Source organism: Acartia tonsa, chromosome 10 (genome assembly GCF_053477335.1).
Source record: "Acartia tonsa isolate MP-2025a chromosome 10, ASM5347733v1, whole genome shotgun sequence".
NCBI classification, from domain to species: Eukaryota; Metazoa; Arthropoda; class Copepoda; order Calanoida; family Acartiidae; genus Acartia; species Acartia tonsa.
The window spans coordinates 2,650,835-2,671,784 of record NC_137269.1 but is presented as its reverse complement, the minus strand read 5'-3'; the positions used below and the strand labels follow the sequence as shown (position 1 = coordinate 2,671,784).

General features: G+C 34.0%; 1 protein-coding gene and 1 long non-coding RNA gene across 2 annotated transcripts; one reads left to right on the top strand and one right to left on the bottom strand.

The window, feature by feature from the left end:
* Positions 1 to 553: 553 nt before the first annotated feature.
* On the bottom strand, positions 554 to 14,530 carry LOC145330902 (SET domain-containing protein SmydA-8-like). Its single transcript, XM_080175568.1, has 14 exons — positions 14,445 to 14,530; positions 12,784 to 12,851; positions 12,353 to 12,441; positions 11,186 to 11,278; positions 10,479 to 10,592; positions 9,789 to 9,886; positions 6,658 to 6,793; positions 5,572 to 5,680; positions 4,855 to 4,985; positions 4,063 to 4,216; positions 3,165 to 3,312; positions 2,849 to 2,910; positions 2,328 to 2,447; positions 554 to 1,611 (listed from the first exon to the last, which is right to left on the bottom strand). Exons 2-14 carry the CDS (start codon positions 12,849 to 12,851, stop codon positions 1,473 to 1,475), a joined length of 1,461 nt encoding a protein of 486 aa, XP_080031694.1. The 5' UTR covers positions 14,445 to 14,530; the 3' UTR covers positions 554 to 1,472.
* A 2,366-nt stretch (positions 14,531 to 16,896) lies between these two features.
* On the top strand, positions 16,897 to 20,623 carry LOC145330901 (uncharacterized). The gene is made up of 3 exons (XR_013883578.1): positions 16,897 to 17,027; positions 17,377 to 17,416; positions 20,165 to 20,623. It is a non-coding gene; the product is annotated as an uncharacterized LOC145330901 (long non-coding RNA).
* The last annotated feature ends 327 nt before the right edge of the window (positions 20,624 to 20,950 follow it).

Here is a 20,950-nt window from a genome sequence, read left to right as displayed (position 1 = left end):
TCCTTAAGGGGTGATTCTTCGTATTTTCACAGTAGCTTTTCTCCTATTTCTAGCCCCTGCGAGGGGATATAACACTGCGGGGCCAATTGCCTAACCCTGTGGGGCAATCACCTAACCCAATATAACCTAACCTAAAATAACCTATAAAAAGCCATTTTATAAATACCACGAATCGGCCCTTAGGGGGCGTTGCCATGGAAGGGACTATTCCCGAAATTTCTATAGTAAAATACATCCCAAGCTTAATTCTAACCAACTAATAAAAGCAGAAACCTTTCATATTCGTGTTTAATATAGAAAGTCATAAATTTATGATAAGCTATATTAAATATATTTGTAATCTATAATACAAAGTAGTATGATGTCTGTCTATCTATCTGCCTGAAGCTTAAGATCTCAGTAACCACTGAACCGATTGGGCTCTACTCTTCAAAGAATATACCTAATGGTCCTGGGATGGTTTTAAGCTATTTTCTTGGGGTTAGGGGGGGGGGTATGAGACACCCCCAACCCCCCAAAACTAAAAATAAATAAGGGAGTCGACAACCGCTAGTTTATATATAATAGATTTATTTAACTCTAGTTGATTATGATTATATGAAATTACAATTACTTGAAATAACAAATGAAATACAATTCTATAACTTATGATAAGATAATAACAGATAACATTTAAGTTGATAATAGTTATTTATCACATCGTATTATAGACAGCTTTCAGCGGATATTAAAATTATAAGATTATGATTTTTATTCTAATACTCGTGAAAAATTGTCTGTAATACGATGTTATACATGATTTTTCAGTACATGGCTGAGAACCGGTTCTTATCCTGTGGATATAAATCGGTTTTGAAGCCGTACTGGAATTCTAATTCTAATAACCCTACATTTGGTATGTTTTAGTTAAAGTGGAATGTAACTAATTAATTTAGTAATAGTTTTTAGAAAAAAGTACATAAAATAACCAAATAAATTATTGTAATTAATGTGATTTATATTTAGATATATAAGAAAAATTAAATGGTTGATTGCAGCCATGTTAAGAAAATCTAATTTTATATTTTAAAAAAAGCAAGCTCATATTTTATTGAAAATCTTAAGCCATATCTAGTAAATGTAACCATTTGTGCTTACAATTGGTTGGGTATGAAGAGGCGAGGGGAAGAGTTGGTTGGTAACGAGGGGGGGAGGGGGGGGGGGGGTTGGCGCGATGTTCCAAAAGCTTGTGCTTAAAAAGCTTTTCTCCCTCCCCAAAAAAAAAATTCTCATAAAGAAAAGGTGGGATTAAGGGTACAGGACATTAGACTGTAAATTTAACTGGTACCCAAAGTTTTATAAACATTGGCTCTAAAACTTTGGGTATTTTTTATTGATTTTTGGTTGCTTAGTTATCATCATTGGTGATAGCCACTAGTATTTATTAAAGCTTATGTATTATGTCATTATGTACAGCTAAAATTGCCACAAGTCTACCAATCTTCTTCCTCATCATCAGCCCACATGTTCAGGTAGACCCTGGTCTTTTGTTCCTCCCTCGCCTCTATGGCAATCATCTTGATCTGCTTGAGGGCTGTGCACAAGCTCAGCTCCTCCTCCTCAATCATCATCCTTGGGGCAAATAATCAATCAGATAAACGGTATAGTCTCATTTGTGACAGCGGTTCTTAAGGGGCGTTTCTTCGTATTTTCACAGTAGCTTTTGATAGGTTATTTTAGGTTAGGTTAGGTTAAGTAGGTGAGGTGATTGGCCTGCAGAGTTAGACAATTGGTTCCACAGGATTAGACCCCTCCCCCCCCTTCCCCCCGGGGCTAGAAATAGCAGAAAAGCTACTGTGAAAATACAACGTCAGGCATGTCATGAAAGGGACTATACCCAAATAATTAATCAGAAAAAGATCAGTATGTCTAAAATGGACGTACAGACTTTTTTATTAGGATTGTAGAGTTGCTACGCTTTCTAAATCGTACCTAACTATTTTAGGAATCCTCCTACATTGAAATTGATAGGACAATTGTAACATGCCTAAAAAACGATTTGGTAGCATGACAGACAGACCGACGGACAAAGTGAATTACACACTCGATCATTGGTATAGGGAAACTTCTTTTGTCTTAAATTTCCATAACTACATAGCCGATTGAATTCTATATTTTAGGGAAGCAATACATAGGTTCTAGAATGGATTTAGGCTATTTTTTATTTAAGATTTTGGACGGTTTTGCCTTTTTTTAGAATCCTCTCTACCCCTTCGTATACATAGAGGGCGTCTAGATGCTATGGGCATAGCCGCGAGTAGTTTTTAAAAGAAATTAGATATCCTTACTTGATTGGTTCTTCCACCATTTCAGTTGCCTTGTAGCACTGGTCATTAACCTCACTGGACTGGAATCCTCCCTCTTTCATGGCCTGGATCTTGGAAGTCATGGCACTGCCAAGTTCATACCTGGATGAAATAATTTAGAATTATTCTTAAGTCTTTATTTGATGAATGTAAAATTGATGGTTAGCCGCCATTTGTCAAATCTGGTGGGAAAATCCGCCATTTTGTTAATTTGGCGGGAATTTTCACCTTTATTTGTGTAAAGTGGCGCTAAAATGTAGAATGAAGGTATTAGTTTATAATTTTTTAAGTTTGAATTAGAAAAAAAAATATTCTAAATTTAGGCCTAAAAGCTTCCAAACAATGAAGAACTTAATCAGTTTAGTGGTTTGCAAGATCTTGAAGGACAGACAAACATTACTTCTTAAATTAAGATAAACTTATGGGCTTTCAACCAAAAGACAGAAATTTTTTCCAAAATTATCTTAGATTAACCAAAATCTGAGTTAATTAGAATAACTTACTTCATAAGAACTTTTTCATAGCTCCACCCAGGTGCAAGAATTTCCATTTGTTCAAGCCACAGCTGAAAATTTGAAAGAAGGAATTATCATATTAGATTTTGATTGATAGTCTAAATATGAAAATATCACTTAAAATTACTCAAGGAGGGAGAGGACAATTGGCTGTTTTGATAAGTTGGTCTATTAAGCTGTTGAGTTTCAACCACTAATTATAACCACAGAAGGGGTAATTTTGTGTACCATGATTGGGCAGGTACATCAATTTATCGGACATTGTCTTATCCCTTTAGATCCATAAAAATTATTTTCAATTTACCTTGCAATGGTTCTCTTTCTTGTTGAGGAAATCACATTTAGGAAAGTAGTAATCAGTATGGTATTGATATGTGAAGGCCAGCTGTTTTCGTACATCTAGAATCAGCTGATGCGAGTCAGGTACACGGCTCCAGTCCCCTGGCTTCTCCCTTCACAGATAGGTATAATTATACATACATTGAAACTCATCTGACTTAGGTATAGTACACAGATTGTTCTATCGATTTCAAACTTTGCATGGTGATTCCTTTGACCGTATGTCCATTTAAAGCATTCTGAACTATAAATTTTTTGACAACGTTTTTGTTGGATATAATCATTTTTTTATTTGTTTTTTTTGGAACAATAATTTCCAGGACAATAAGGTATAATATTTTAATAAAAGCATCTCAATAATCTAGTCCTAATAATATAAGTATGTCCTTAAATAGTATCCTGTATTTTTATTAATTTTGCAAAAAATTGAGTTTACACCTACTGATTTATTTGCTGCTTATTAAAATCTGACACACCAAATTATTAATGTTGATTGCTTTATGAATATTATCATCCTTGTTAATTTCGAACTAACTCCATTTCACTTTAATTTGTCTCATTATAACATTAATATTTAGTATGCAAGGATTGGAGGATTGGAGAATTTTTTTTCTCGTATTCATTCGAATCCGGTGGATAGGAACCGGTTCTCATCCATACGAAAAAACTATGTCTAGCATCGTATTATATCCAGCTTTCTACGAATATAAAAATGTACAATCATAAGATTAAAACCAGCTTTTTTAGCCCGTGCCTACGGCACCTAGGGGCTAAAAAACTGGTTTTAATCTTATAATTGTATATTCTATATCCGCGGAAAGCCGTTTATAATACGATGCGAGAAATAACTATTCTTTTTATACCTGATTATGTTTTCTAACTTGATAGGATCCCTCTGTGTGGCAGCCTTTGGCAGGTCTAGTATCTGTTTATTCAGCCTGTCCAGTATTCCTGTACATTTGGAGCCATCCTCCACACTCCCACAACCAACACACTTCCACGCACTTGAAAATTCACCTGAAGAAAATATTCATTTTTAAACGGAGCACACGAAAGATTATTGGATGTATTCCTTGAAGGATTTTTTTCTTAGTGCCTGAAAAATCTTAATAAAATTCAAATAAAATTCTTATTTTAAAATTTAAAAGAAAAACATTGAATTCTCAAATCTTTGAAAAAAAATTGAATCTCAAAACCTAAAAAAACATTGGAAACCTAATCTTCATGGGAATTACTAAAACTTCCTAGTCTGTGTAAAATTGTCAAAGGTTCAACTAATCCTTATCTTTATTGTTTGATGGTATTGGAAACATTACCCCATTTTACAAAATATTATTCTAAAAATATCTATATGTCTATTTACTATAATCGAAGCTATTGATGTTATGGAAGGGGGGGACAATAGGCTGTTTATTACACTAGAACCCAAAGTTTTATGATAAAGTCTTTTCTTTCATTGGCTTAACAAATTTGGAAAATTTTATTGAATTTTAATTGGTTGGTTCATTAAGTTGAGTTTCAAAACTTTTCAACCAGTAATTGTAATATAGTTTTGTGTATCATCATTGAGGATATACATCAATTTATCAGCCATTGTCTTATCCCTTTAGATCCCTGGTATTCTGTTGTTTATTCTCAATTAAACCCAACTATACCTGGTTTTTCTGGTGCTACAAAATTCTGACAATTTGTACATAGCAGACTTCCAAACCCAGTTCCTAATTCTGTACTGTCTGTACATCTATCACAGCTGCACTTTATTCCGGATTCTTGTAGGATTTTGCTTCTAAAAATATGATATTGCTTCTTAACACTAGCAGCTACGCCCCTAGAAGGGGGTGGATGGGGGTCGAACCTCTCCTTTATATTTTATTTTTAAGATATTTTGGGAGGATATTTTTCTCCATGGGCGAATTCTCACAAAAATTGTTAAAAAATTTTCCTGGACCAATAAAAAGCTTCTCTGTAAAGGAGAACCATATATTAAGTCCATCAGTTAGAAAGATCCTATGGTACAAACACACTGTAAGACAGACAGAATATACATGAAAGTTTTTTTTACAAAATTAAGTGATAACAAATTACATCTAAAAAATCAAAAGATGCGTTTTGAACTTGACCAGCATTTCCATTTTGTACAATTGGCAAAAATAGAAAAACAGATTGTCTATTTTATAATGCTATCATTTTTAAAGGATATATATGCAAGGGCTCGGCAGCCGCGTGTAAGCCTCATTGAAATCGTCATATTATAACTTAAGAATTCAGCTGAGTGTCTAAACCAGTTTCCAATCAATCTTTTCGAAATTTGTTAAAATTTTGAGGTTTTTGAGGGGCTGAGGCTCGGCCGCCGAGCCCTGATATATGCTTACCTGAAATAATTACACTTATCCACACATGTAGGAATATGGAGAGTTGTGATAAGGTCGCCTTCATTTATATCCACAGCTGCTCTGTAAATGCACCAGCCATTTGATAAACCTGAAAATTTCAATTTGCAATTTTCTTTAGTTATACAAAATCTTTAAGTTTTTAAATTCACATTTTCACATGCAGTGGTCAAAGTCAAAGTAAATAATATATTATTAATGTTTATTATAATTTTTATTAGGTGCTGCCAGGTACCCCCAAGATGTTATTAGAATACAAGATTGTTTTCTTAATAAAATTATATTTTATTAGCGACCACGCCCCTAGAGTACATTAATTTTAGTTAAAAAAAGAAAAAAGTGTTTTTGGAGGGGGGATATTCTCTTAGGATGGTTTTAATTAGGTTCAATTAGAAGCTAAATACATTTTAAAGGAGAACCATATTGGTTCAATACTTAGTTATAACCTGTGGTACAGAGAAAAGAAACACACAGTCAAAGAGACATAATGTTACTTTTATAAAAGTATAATTGCCCTATTCATAAAATTATGATAATGTCATATGGATGACTTACATCTGGACTGAACAGTCAACTTGTCAACTCAAGGCTAGACTCCTTCACCTCATACCCGTAGTACATGCATTGCAGGCAACCAACCTTTTGATTGCACAACCTTTGTCTGAAAAGTCCAACTGTGCTTGGTAAGAGGTTGCGCAAGTTTATGGGCCTAGGCAATCCCCATACTCTTACTATTTATGTCGTGCACCTGACTTAGCAGCAGTTGGAACCATTTTAAACATTTTTAGTTATGTCGTAATGTGTTGGCCCGAAATTCAAACCTATCACCTCCCTGAAGACGAGCGGATGCGCTACATGCTGATCCAATATCATTGAAGATTTTGTTACCTACCTATGTAGATTTTATTACCTACCTGTGTAGATTTTATTACCTACCTATGTAGATTTTATTACCTACCTATATAGATATTATTACCTACCTATGTAGATTTTATTACCTACCTATGTAGATTTTGTTACCTACCTATGTAGATTTTGTTACCTACCTATGTAGATTTTGTTACCTACCTATGAAATAAGTATTAGGGGAGCAGGAGTGTGTCAGCTTCATTGTCTCTGGATATAAACCTCTGGCTCCATTATCCAGAGGTATACAGTAGCGTTCCAGCAGGCTCACTGACCTCTCTATTTCATCATTTGATACCTGGAACAAGAATTGATAATCGATATACAATTAGTCGGATATTGCAACAGATTTTCATGAACTCTATGAAAGCAATACTCACAGCTGGCTAAAACAACGATTTCTTTTTACTGGATAAAAGAAATGACCAATAAATGAGTTTCATATTAACAACCTAAATTTAGGACAATTTTCCCCTGTCAATATATCCATTTATACTATATAAATTGAATTATTATATACTATATTATATACAAGAGGTAATTTTAAAAAAAATTAAGTACCACTGGTGCTACGACCACTACATTTTAAATTAAATGCCTAAAAAAATGGGGATTTTTCTGTTTTTTTTTTTTTTGGGGGGGGGGGGGGTGGGTTTTCTCCCCTCCCCCCTCCAAGAAAAAAGCCTATAACCACCACATGGCCAGGAGGTATATTCCCTGAAGATTAGAATCAGATCGGTTCAGTGGTTACCAAGATCTTAAATGACAGACGGATGGACAGAGAGACATCAAGCTACTTTTTATTATAGATATATCATACTGAGGAAGGTGACTTTAAACTGTAAATTACACCGATTCAAAGTTTCATAGATAATATGAATAATAACAATATCTCATTTGTAGGCTTAAAACTATGGATTAAAAAAATATCTAGATGAAGTTGTCCAATATTTTCCCCAAAATTATTTTTAATTAGATAATTAAGGGTTCCGTTGTTGTTTGAAGTCAGGTTTTGTAATTATAAACTAAATGTATTATTTGTATTTTTCCAAACAAATCTGAAGAATGAACTAGGTTAAATATAGTTAATATAATTATAATAGTTTAGAATCATGTGAAGGAAACGAAGTTGCGGGTTTCGTTATATTTTCACAGTAGCTTTTCTCCTATTTCTAGCACCTTCGGGGGGGCTCTAACCCTGCGGGACAATCACCTAACCTAACCTAAAATAACCTTTCAAAAGCTACTATGAAAATACGATGAAACCCGCAACATTACCCGTAGCATTATTTCCTACGCCTGGGGGGATTCAGTGCTCAACGAAAACTTGAAGGGAAATGACTTTGTTCCTAACTGAATTTTAAGATAAAATGAGGAAAATTTGATGCATATTTTGTGAACACTGACATCAAAGCATTTTACTGTTGGGCAAATCAATAACAAAAATAGGATTTATCTATTTAAAGGTCTATTTTAGTGTTCTTGAAAGCAAAATTATGCTTTTAGTTTTCAAGAAAACAATAATTAATATTTTAAGCCCTATTATAAAATACTTTTTCTGTAAATAGAAAAAAAAATTGATAAATATCTTTCCTAATCCTATATTGTTTTATTAAGAAATCATTGAAAATTATTACATTTCAGTAGCATTTTTTTATTTTTAGCATATAAGAAATTGGGCTTAACCCCCCACGGGATTATAGAGATGCCACGCTTATAACATTGTACTATGTTGTCCAAGGAATCCGTATTCCAAAAATCAGACCAATTGGATAATTTTATCACATAAAAATTTGTTGTTAAAAAAATTTAAAATCATTGTTCAAAAAATGTTTGAAATGGACGTACAAACATTCTAGTAACGATTATAGAGTTGCTACACTTTCTAAATCGTACCTAACTACTACAGGAATCACCATTCAAAATTTGATATCGATAGAAATATTCTAAAATGCCAGAATTGACAGAAATGACGGACCCTAATTATAGCGTCACTTTTAAAAATACATGCTTCGCGCACAAAAAAATGTTTTATTTGCAAAAAAAATATTTCACTTTGTCAAAAAGTATTGATGTGCTTGTGACTTAGAAGAATAGATATGACGCTGGAAAGATAATTTAGCAGGGTTTAAAGGGATAAGTCAATGGACGATAAAGTGTTCATCCACAATCATTAAAAAACCTGTAGAAATTGGTTTAAATGTTTGGACTACTAATTTTGAATTAAACAAACACAATTCGATAAAAGTACCCAAAGTTTTAGATATAAGATACTTTGGGTATTTAAATTTGCATGTCCCCTCCCTCCCTGTATTTTAGTCAAGATTTAATCCTTATTCCTTACCAAGGATCTAAAGGGATAAGACAATGAACGGTAAATCAATGTACCTCCCCAATGTTAATACACAAAATTACCCCTTCTGTAGATTAAAATTAGCAGTTGAAACGTTTGAACACTCAACCTATCAAAATTCGCTGAAGTGCCCAAAGTTGTTAAGCCAACGAATAATAAAACGCTAATATAAAACTTTGGGGACTAGTGTAATAAACAGCCCCCTGTCCCCTCTCTCTCTGATTCATTACACACGTGTTTTCTTTTACATAATTAACGTAAGTTTGACTAAAGGATGACATTTGATAGATACGTTAAATTCGCAATTTTTGCTTATTTAGAATTTTAGTTATAAATTTAGATTGTTAAGAACTACTAGCGGCTGCGCCCCCTAACATCTAGGGGCGCTATATTCGAAGGAATATGCAAGGACAGATAAATAGCCTAATACCATACCCAGACTCGTTACAGAAATAAAATAGCCTAAAACCATCAACTGTAAAGATGACGATATAGGTTCAGCGGTTAGCGAGATCCTTCGGTACAGACTGACAAACAGACATCCTCATACTTTATTATAAGTATTAATGTGTAGATCTGTTCTTTGTGTTTATTATTATAGCTAAAAATGCTGTTAATTTTGATATGTTTGAATTGTACTATCGATTTTAAACTTTGCATAGTGATCTTAAAGAACTTTAGAGCCAAGGACGTCCTAGTGGCAGGTGGGGGTCATTAATAGGATGTTTACCCCCAACCCAAAATGAAACTTTCTTCTTATTCCTCCCACCCACAAAAAGAAATAAAATAAAAAGCTTGGACGTTCTTGTCTAGTGCGTAGTTTTTTGTCTGAACCTAAAGGTCTTGAAAAGTCTTTATTAATATATGTGAGTGGTTTTGAGACTTTTTTTCTGACCTCCTTTGCCCTACCCTAGAGGCTAGAAGCAAAGCAACTATTTACCTTAAATTTTGTCAACTTTTCTTTTATGCTGCGTTCACTTTTTTCATGTTTCTCTCTGACAGATTTGATAACTGTTTTAACATCCACTTTGGCTGCCTGTTGCAATATTGATATAAAAAACAAGGTTAACAACATCAGTTACCAGAAAAATAAAATTTTGCCCCCATTTTTGTGGTTCCAAAGGCACAACCAAATCTTTTGGGGTAACAAAACCTCCTTGGTATAATGTATTTTTTTTATTTCACTATCAAGATATATGAATACCCCCCCCCCCCTACCACCAAGAAAAAATAGCCCCCCACACCCATACATATTTTACCTCTAGCATAACAATTAATCGTACTATAAACAGCTTTCCGTGGATATTAGAATAAAATTTCAAATTAAAACCAGCAAAGGCCCTGGCTTAAAAAAAAGTGACATTGATTTAAGATTTTTATTTTAATAATAGTGGAAAATTGTCTAATACGATGCTATACATTATTTTTCAGTATGTCTCAGAACCAGTGGGTATTAATCGGTTTCGAAAAAAACTATAAAGATTTATTGGGAAACGGTGGCCGAACCACACAGCTCCCGCCAAATACCGCCAAAATTAATTTTGAATAAAAAAATTCCCTTATAATTTTCACTGCGGTCTTTGTACATTTAAATTTCTATATTTTATAAAAGTTTTTATATCAATTTCCTTTTCTAATAATTCTTTATTTCCAGCTTTCAGAATATTAGAAACCCGCAGGGGTAAAATATAATCATAGATGTTGGTTGCTTCGTTAAAAGTGGCGGGGTCACATTTTTCACCCTGACATTTTAAAACTACGATTTGATTTGTATTCAAAATTGTTAGTTTTAGTAGCGAAGATACTCTATAGTTTGTCTGTCAGTCCGTCAGTCCTTAAGGCTATTGGGTTAATGTTTTTTTTTCAGCTGTAAGTTAAGGTTTTTTTTATACCAATGAGCAACTAGTATGTAATTAACGTTGTCCGTCGGTCTGTCAGACATGCTACAGAATATAAATATTAGAAAACTGGGGTATAGTCCCTTTCGTGGCAAAGCCCTTTTAGAGGCGTCTCTTCGTTTTTTTACCGTAGTTTTTCTCCTATTTCTAGCTCCAGCGGGGGGCTCTAACCATGCGGGGCCAATTGCCTAAACCAATATAACCTAACGTAACCTAAAACAACCTATCAAAAGCCCTTTTTTAAATACGATAAATCTCCCCTTAAGGGGCGTTGCCACGGATGGGACTATACCCGAAAATTAAAAAAATAAGTAAAAAAGATTTCGTGATTCTTGATTTTAACTAATACTCTTAAATCTTCTATCCACATTTTTTTTTATGCTTTGCTACGTAGGGTTATAACCACCAAAACAAAAAAGAAATCGTAGTTAAAATTCCTTGAAAGCCTCGCACTCTTGTGGGAAATGGAAGTTCTTACAGTTTTGATCACAGAGGGGCCAGCCACAGCCGCTGCAAGCTACCAAGGCAGTTTCTAAAACGGTATTGTTAAACGTTAGAAAAGCTAGACTATAATTCCAAATGTATGTCTGTCTATTTTTGGAAAGAAACGTGCTATTCATGGCTTCTATTCAAGATAGACGTCTGAAACTTTTCGTCAACATTTCGATCATTATGGGTCATATTCAGACAGACAGCTGTGTGACCGCGGTCAGGTCCAGCTGTTTGACCGCGGCCAGGTTCAGTGGTCAGTGAAAGTATTATATATAATATTACCTGGACGAGTGCAACAACCCAGGCAGACAGCCGTGTGGCCATAGCCAAGTTCAGCGGTCAGTGCTGTATGGCCGCGGTTAGGTCCATCTGTGTGACCGCGGCCAGATCCAGCTGACAGTGGAGGAATTATAGATTATAATACCTGGACAAGTGCAGCATCCCTGGCAGACAGCCGTGTGGCCACGGCTAGGTCCAGCGGTCAGTGCTGTGTAGCCGCGGCCAGGACCAGCTGTGTGGAAGAGACTAGGTCCAGCGGTCTTTGGAGGTGTGAATAATAGATAATATTACCTGGACGATTACAGCAGTCCAGACAGACAGCCGTGTGGCCGCGGCCAGGTCCATCGGTCAGTGAAGGTATTATATATAATATTACCTGGACGAGTGCAACAACCCAGGCAGACAGCCGTGTGGCCGCGGCCAGGACTAGCGGTCATTGAAGGTATCATAGATAATATTACCTGGACGATTACAGCAGTCCAGGCAGACAGCCGTGTGGCCGCGGCCAGGTCCATCGGTCAGTGAAGGTATTATATATAATATTACCTGGACGAGTGCAACAACCCAGGCAGACAGCTGTGTGGCCACGGCCAGGTCCAGCTGTGTGACCGCAGCTAGGTCCAGCGGTCAATGAAAGTATTATAGATAATATTTCCTGGACGAGTGCTACAACCCGGGCAGGCGGTCACACAGATAGAGCTGGCCGCGGCCAGGTCCAGCGGTAAATAGAGGTATTATAGATAATATTACCTTGATGAGTGCAGCAACCCAGACAGACAGCCGTGTGGCCGCGGCCAGGTCAATCGGTCAGTAAAGGTATTATATATAATATTACCTGGACGAGTGCAACAACCCAGGCAGACAGCCGTGTGGCCGCGGCCAGGTCCAGCCGTGAGTGGAGGCACACAGAGCACTGTTTCACCTGCAGTTCCATCAATGGTTATACAATACAGCAAATAATTATATAAAAGTAGCAGGATGTTTGTCTGTCTGCGTGTACCAGAGGATTTAGTTTTCAGACATCACCCCCCCCCCCCACCGAAGAGAAATTGCCCCTGTGTGTTAGTATTATCCCCAATTTATTACTTCTAAAACTAAAAGTAGAGGGTCGTTTTCACCCCTTTCACTCAAAAGCTCCCAGTGGCCTCTAGGAGAATAGCCACAAGGAAAACTCCTCTTTTCATTTTTTATTTTAATATCCGCGGAAAGCTATTTATAATAAGATGCAGTAAATAACTATTCTGGCTGTATTTTATAATCATTCCTTGTTTGATATATTTTGAAGCCACTAAACTTCCATTAGAGTCCTCCTTAAAGTTTTTGATCTCCTCCATCTAAATATAAGGAAATTGTAGCTTTAGCAACATTCCATAAAGTTGTGAGTAAGATTCCAGTCAAATGCGCTTATTAGGTCAAACTGTTTTTAAATATGCAATTAATTATACTTTGTGTTTTGTCAACATTAAGAACAGTTAGACTTAATAAGCGAATTTGACTGGAAGCTTGCTCACAATTTTACGGTATATTGTGAAGGCCTATATTCCCTTTTTAAATTATAAATCTGTTTCCATTTTGGCTTTGAAACTGATTTATATCCGCTGGATTAGAACCGGTTCTCAGCCATACTGAAAAATCATGCATAGCATCATATTTCAGACAATTCCACGAATATTAAGATACAAATGATAAAATATCCGTGGAAAGCTGTGTATGATACGATGCGATAAATAACCACATAATCAAAAGCTAAGTTTTTCTATAGTTAGAGTCGGTCAGTACGTCCGTTAGAGTCCTCCTTAAAGTATATTACCTCCTCCATCTAATTAAATTTTAAACCTTTTTAAAAAGCGAAGCTTTTCTATAATTAAGTTACGCCCGTCCGTCCGAATGTACGTATTAGTTAGCTCTTTTCGTTAATTTAGGCATGTTAGAATTGTCCTGTATTTTGTATTAGTATTCAGCTTATTCAGTTCTGACTGACACTTTATAAATGTTTAATGTTCGTTTGTCCTATCGTCTGATTTTACAGCTTCGCTTTTGTGAAAAATTATAAAGATAAATACAATATCATTTTTTTTACAAATCATTTATTTTACATTTAGGAACAAGTTTATACAAAAGCTGTAAAGAATATTAATATAAAATTTATATAAATTGTAAATTAAGATCACATGAATTGCACAAATTCTTCAGCGGTTTCTCAGGGATGGAGGGGACATTGGACCATAAATTTCACTAGTGCCCAAAGTTTTATAATCACTTTGTCTCATTCATTTGCAGTGTCCAAACTTTTCCACCAATGATTTCATTAAAAAAAGTGGTAACTTTGAGTGTACATCAATCTATCTCGAAGATCCAAGGGGCTATTTTCTCCCCTTTTTTTATCAGTAGTGTGGTGATGGGGAAAATCTGGCGTCAATTTGGGTTGCTAATATGGACCTCATTCATTGGAGAGTTCGTTCATACAGTAGGAGGGGAAGGGATTGGTTAAAAGGATGTGTTATTGTTTTTTTAGCCAGCTGGAAGTTTCACTTTATTAGAGTACTTGAAAATCTGGTGCAACATCCAAGTTTAAGATTATTTAACATTGCTGCATATTTATAATGTTTTTAGGTCTTTTTATCACTTAAATAGTATTTTCACCTACAGCTGATTAAAAACTGTTTTTTTGCACACTCAAATTAACAAATAATCAATTATTTAATTGTTTACATTTTTATAATTCATATCACAAGAAAATAAATGCCATACTTCAAATGCGCGAATTGAAAAAAAATGTTAATTCAATTCTATAATGTATAAAGTAAGGCTCTTTAGAAAACGCCATAATTATTTTTTTAGAAAATAGACTTTCTTCTAAACCGTCTATTCTTACGGAAAAAGCAATAAAAGAAAAACATTAGAAAAATAACAATAGAGTATTATACCTAGAGTTAACTTTTCAGATTTTGTATATGAGCTATTTGTTGGACAAATTAAGATAAACTGACTTTTGTGTCGGTCAGCCTGTGCTTTTGTGTGTGAAAAAGGAAAGCCCATGCAAAATGGGAAAAATAAAGTAGCTATAAATTAATTTGGAATGTTTTAAGAATAGTTATTTCTTGCATCGTATATTAAACAGCTTTTTGCGGATATAGTACGGCTAAAAACTGATTTTAAACTTATGATTGTACATTTTTATATTTGTATAAACTGGATATAATACGATGCTAGACATAGTTTTTTCTTATAGATGAGAACCGGTTCTAATCCAGCGAATATTAATCGGTTTCGAATGAATACGAGAAAAAAATTCATTTTTTTTTCGGGGTGATTTCTCTTGGGAGGCTGGTGGTACCCTCCCCTAAAATAGTTCTAAACCCTCATAGGACCTGTTAAGCTAAGAAGCTACACTGTAAAGAAGAACCATATCTGGTCAGCGGTTAATGAGATCCTTCGGTACAAACATACAGGACATCTAGCTACTTTTATCTAAGGATTATTTATTAAAAATTATTTTGAAATTGGTACCAAATTTGAATTATTTACTCCCGTTCAATTTTGCTTTAACCCTGCAAAACTTCAAGTATTATCTAGAAACAAAAGAAAGCTAAAAAAGGGTGTTTCTATAATGTAGCCAGTAAACAGTTCAAATAGCCTATTACCACAAATCAATGGATATATAATACGTGGAGAATTTTTTTCGTCAATTTAATAGCTATAGTTCAATATGTTCCTCAATGGCCAGGGGTGAAAATGGGGTAAATTCATAAGTGTTTGGGGGTCGGGGGGGGGGGGGGGGGTGCGTTATATTAACCATCTTGAAGAATTAGATTATTTTAATAGAGTAAGCGAAAATATGGTGTATTATCCATTTAATTATACATCCATTCAAACATCAAAATATCAAATATTATTGTTAAAACTTGCCTAGTTGGAGCAAAGAACCCCTTTTTTAAAAAATGATAAATTAGTAATATTAAAGGGTATAGGTAGCTAATATGGTTCTTGTAGAACCCATGTAGAAGCTTTAGCTTAATACAATAACATTGACCACTTACATTTTTGTAATCCCATAAGTTTTTTTATAGAAAAATTAATAGAATTACTTTTTAGCACCAATATTCTTGATCAAAAAATGGTGGTTAAGGAAGCGTTGTTTAAAAAATAATTTTCTTGATATAGGATGAAAATTAAAAATCGAGGTAATAGAGACTGTGCAGCAATAAAACGGCTATTTAAAAGTGCAATTTATATTCAGTTTCCTTTATTAGGTATATAGGAGATAGATTTTTAATATTCTTACTTTGCTTATAGACTTCTTGCCCTAATAGATGATTTTTAAAACATAATTTTCTCGTTTTTGGGAGGAAAAATAAAAAAAAAATTTACTAGAACCTATAAACAATACAAATGTCTACAGATTTATGCTTAAATTATAAATTTTAGCATAACAGGAATATATTTGATAGAAAAAATCGAAACCAAAAAATTCTTAATTTTTTTGGTCTTCGATACAGAGCAAGCGATTCAAACCGCTTACGCGTTGTAAGCGGTTTCACATAAAAACATGTCTCTGATTCCGTCTGTGCTGGCCTGTGTAAACACACACACACACACATATACAGACAGCTGATTGCAGCCGGGCAGGTACCTGTAGTTGGTTCTACCACACACACACACATACAAATGTAAACAAAAATAAACATATGGCCGTCGTCAATATTCAGTTTTGTGTGATATTTTATCAAATTATCATTTAAAAACTTTTTGTTATTCAAAAGTTATTAATATTATTATACCTATTTATTCAAACCACATTATGATTAAATATTCATATGATTTTATTTCATTTCAACGAATGTTGCTACATCAATAAAAATTGTTTTCTGCCGGTGCAGTCTTGGATATTCTTTTTTTAAAAGATGCGCATCAAAATTTGAAGTAAAAGAAAAGTACATTTAAAGATTTATTAGTAGGATTTATTTATTTTTATATTTTGGTATATAATAGATTTTGAGTTAGGTTGGAACAAAAAATAATTTATTTTCTACAAGTTAGCTACAAGTTCCTGTGCAGTGGCGTGCACAGGGAAATGCGCGAAGCTTGCCCGAAACTTATGATACCCCTCGATTAGAGGGGTTTTATGTCATTATTCAAGTAACAACCAAAACTTTTTTCAATTAGTAAATGTTTTTCAGGAACATAATTAAACCAAAATAAATTAGTGAGGGTTTTTGTTTGAAGCCTAAAATCTCAATAACTACTGCATGAACCGATTGGGTACTCCTGTGGATGGTTTTAGGCTATTTTATTTTCTTATTTAGGTCTTGGGATGGTTTTCAGCTCTTTTTATAGCTCCTCTCTAACCCTTTAAATACAGAGCCCTAGATGTTAGGGACGTAGCCCCACTAGTTAATTATAATACTTTAAACAATAATGCATGTTTCAGATTTTTATAAAATGGCAAGTAGTCATGAAAACATAAATTTTAAATTATGAAGAAAAAGGCAAGGAACTTAACAGGACAGGTAAATTATTGGTTTCATAGGGAAAGTGATTTCAACAATTTTAAATCTTGAAGCTAGGGACGCAGCATTCAGAAATAAAATGATGTAAAAAGTACATATACTTCTTGATTGAAATAAATAAAACTTAATATATATGTACACCTAAACTTTCTTCTCTCTCTGCACTTTGAACTTTTAAAATATAGATTCAAAGGCGGTTTCACTCAAAGCACTTGGTCTAGCATAGAATCCATCCCTCCCTTCTTTGATTTTAAATATATTGAAAAAAAGTAGAAGGAACTATAATCAGGAAGATTCGGCTGTGTTTATTTTTCTTTGGTTTAATATTTTAACATATTTAAATATTAAGGTTGAGTTTAAGATTGGAGTCGGCAAGAACCCGTGAAACGGTAATTTTTATTATTTTTTATCTTCCCCCCACATCTATTTTATTCTGACGGGGGGAAGGTGGGAAACAAACGTATTAGTTATTTTTATGTAATCTAATGTGTTAAAAACGTGGATGACAACATCCATTAAAGCAATGCTCTGAAACAGTAGGACAAACGTACATGAACACATAAAGTGTGACAAAACTGAATAATCAGAATATAAATGTATAAGACATACCTACCTAACAAAAGTGTAGGTAATTTTTAAAACTTTTGAAATACAGGATAATTAAATCACTTAAAAATTTGTTGTAGAAAGCTAAACATCAATAATAAAATAATAAATGTACTGACATTCTGGTAACAATTGTGGAGTTGCTACGCTTCCTAAATCGTACCCAAGTACTACAGGAATCTCAATTCAAAGTTTAAAATTGATAGGACAATTACAACATGTCTACATTAACAATATGAGCTAACTGTTCCACGGTAAAAGCTAACATTACAGACGGACAGACTGACCCAAATTATAGAAAAACTTCGCTTTTAACAAGGGCTATGAACTATGGCACAAAGTGCTAATGTTATTTATATTCAGATATTAAAAAATTCCATTCATTGGAATACCTAATATTTTTCAGCTAATAATAAAATATACGATTTTTATTAGTTATTTAACGTATCCTATTTCCGCTGATAGTAAAATGAAAAAATTAAAGATTAATTGCAGTTTTGTTTTCCCTGGCCAACAAACCTGGTATTGGTATTGGGGGGGGGGGGGGGGAGTTTTGAAACATTTGAGAAAATAGTGTGCTTAGGCTTTATCTTTGGACTGAGAGGATAGGTTATTAGAGATAAAATCATTCTTATATAAAGATTTTCCCTAAGTTTTAAGATATTTTGGATAGGGCTCCAACTTCAGGTGCGGCAGGCCTCCAGGTTAGAGTTAGACCGACTCAAAATGCAAAAAATTTTGGCGCACTATTCTAACTCATTTCTTTTATGATATTATGACTATTGAATATTGATACAAAAAAAGTGTCCTGGTAGCTTTTTTCAGCAATATGTCAATTTCGATTTTCATAAAAAAAGGGGGAGGGTCCCCCCTCGGGGAGAAATTTTTTTTTTTAATTTTGACTTTATATACCTACCTTCCTTAATTTGTTTGAAGAGTAGATAATGAATCAAAAAACGATTTTAAAAGATTTTGATCATATCAAGGGCTATCATTAAAAGACTTACAATTTTGGCCGTTTAAGCAAAATCAGCTAATTTTGACGGTTATTTGAGGATAACATTTGCTAGGGTCTGTCCAGAGTCTTCTTAGAGGCCTTCAGCACCTGAACCTGGAGGTCTATTGTAATTTTTTTTCAAATATGTTAATAACATCTAAAAAAAAGTAAGTGCTTTTGATTTTTTTAACTGTACAGAGACCACCTGAAGGCCTTCAGCACCTGAACCTGGAGGCCGATTGTAATTTTTTATTCAAATATGTAAATAATATCTATAAAGATGTTTATGTTGTCTTATAAGGGGGGGGGGGGGAAGATGTGGTGACTCATGCCACGACATACCAGCAATTTTATTTTGGGTGCTACTTCCTTAGTTTTTGAGATAATTGGCTAGGTATAATCTTTTTGGTTGTGTCACTAATTACCCCAAGTTTTGGTATCTTTAAAAAAGAACGGCGACAGGACCGTCGCTCCCACCATTTTCCGCAGCCGCAAAAAAAAATTTATTGCATTTCTCGCCAAATTAGGCAATTTGGAATCATTTGACACCATATAATTTTTTTTTTCAATTTCCCCTTACAATCAACCCTGCGGGTTGATTTTTTTCAAATTCTCGGTTATTTAGAATCAATTTAATTTGGAATCAATTAAGACCATGTTATTTTTTCAAAAAAATTTACCTTACAAGCAACCCTGCCCCCGTTAATTCAGTGCTTCACCTGCTGTGCTTTTAAAGTTATTGAACAAAATCTTTTTAGGTTGTTCAGTAAGAAATATTTGAATAAAAAAATGGCGTCGGGACCACCACTCCTGCCATTCAACGTCATTTTCCGCTGCTGCCAAAAAAAGAACAACATGGTGTTAAATGATTCCAAATCACTTAATTTGGCGAGAAACGCAATAAAAAAATTGAATGGCGGTCATATCATCGCTTTTTATGTTATCTTTTTTTTCTGACCCATGTTAAAGATTTGTTACAATATCTTTAAAAGCACAGGAGAAGTACTGAATTTAAGTTAAACATTTATAAAAAGGGAAAAATTTTTGAAAAAAATAACATGGTCTCAAATGATTCCAAATTGCCCAATAAGAATTTTTTTATATCATTAGGTATATAAGAAGTAGAATGATTTTATCTTTAATAACCTATCCTCTCAGTCCTAAGAAAAAGCATATGCTTCCCCCCCCCCCTCTCCTTAATTATTAAAAACACTACGTAACTTTGATATTAAAATACATGACTTTAGTTTTTTTTTCCGAAACCGCTCTAATCCAGCATACATTACAATTTTTCATTTTAATATCCATGGAAATTGTCTATATATTACATTATCTATATTTTTTCTGCTTCGTTTAAGATGTACCTATTAGGAGTTTGCCATGCATGGCAATTCAGCTGGATATTGGCAAAAAAACTAGGCATTAAAATCAGCACTAAATTAAATTGAAGTGATATTATGTCTTCTAAAGGCTGTTTAAAAAGTAAACGATCTGAAACGTTCGGTAAACGTTAATAAATATATTTTTTTCGTAGGATGGAAGAAAAAGAGAAAAAGTTGTCATGTAGTCAACGGAACTTAACCAACAAAAGAGTTTCAGCACTGAAATTAGAACTATAAGGGAATGGAAGCGTAGACGCTGCTGCTGCATAAAAACATAATTTCTGCTGCATTTTTTTGTCTTTTCTTGCAAAATTTTGCCTCCCCACTTGGAGTTGGAATAATAAAACATATATTACCTAGTAGGTACAATTTAGCTTTTTTAAATCTTATTTATATTTATGTATTGTAATGCAGAATTTTAAAAAGAATGTACCTATTAATGCAACTGTTGCATCTAACCGCAAGTCCTAGCTTCTTGTTAAATTAAGATAAAAAAATGGTTTATTCCTTCCCCCCTAATTATAATTAAGATTGTTGTATACTCTTCAGCATTAATGAACAGATAAATTTATTGTGCATTTGAACTATGGGTGTCAATCCAAATAAAAAAATCTGCATTCCGGCCAATTTTCGGACCCAGAATCCAAATTTGCAATTCAATTTGTGGATTAGGATTGTTGATTTTTATGCCTTTTGTAGCACGTAAAAGGGGGGTGGGCGGATGTGCCACTTTTTGAAACCAAAAGTAAAACGCGCATGATCTCAGCCCATAAAATTTTTTTTGGAAAACAATATGGAACTGTGAAGAAACGGCATCGGAACCTCTGCTCCCTCCGAAAACTGCTGTTTCCCGCTAAATTAGACAGTTCTCAATCATCTGAGATAAACTTTTTTTTTGAATTTCCCTTATATTTTTACTTACATTTTTTTAAAATATT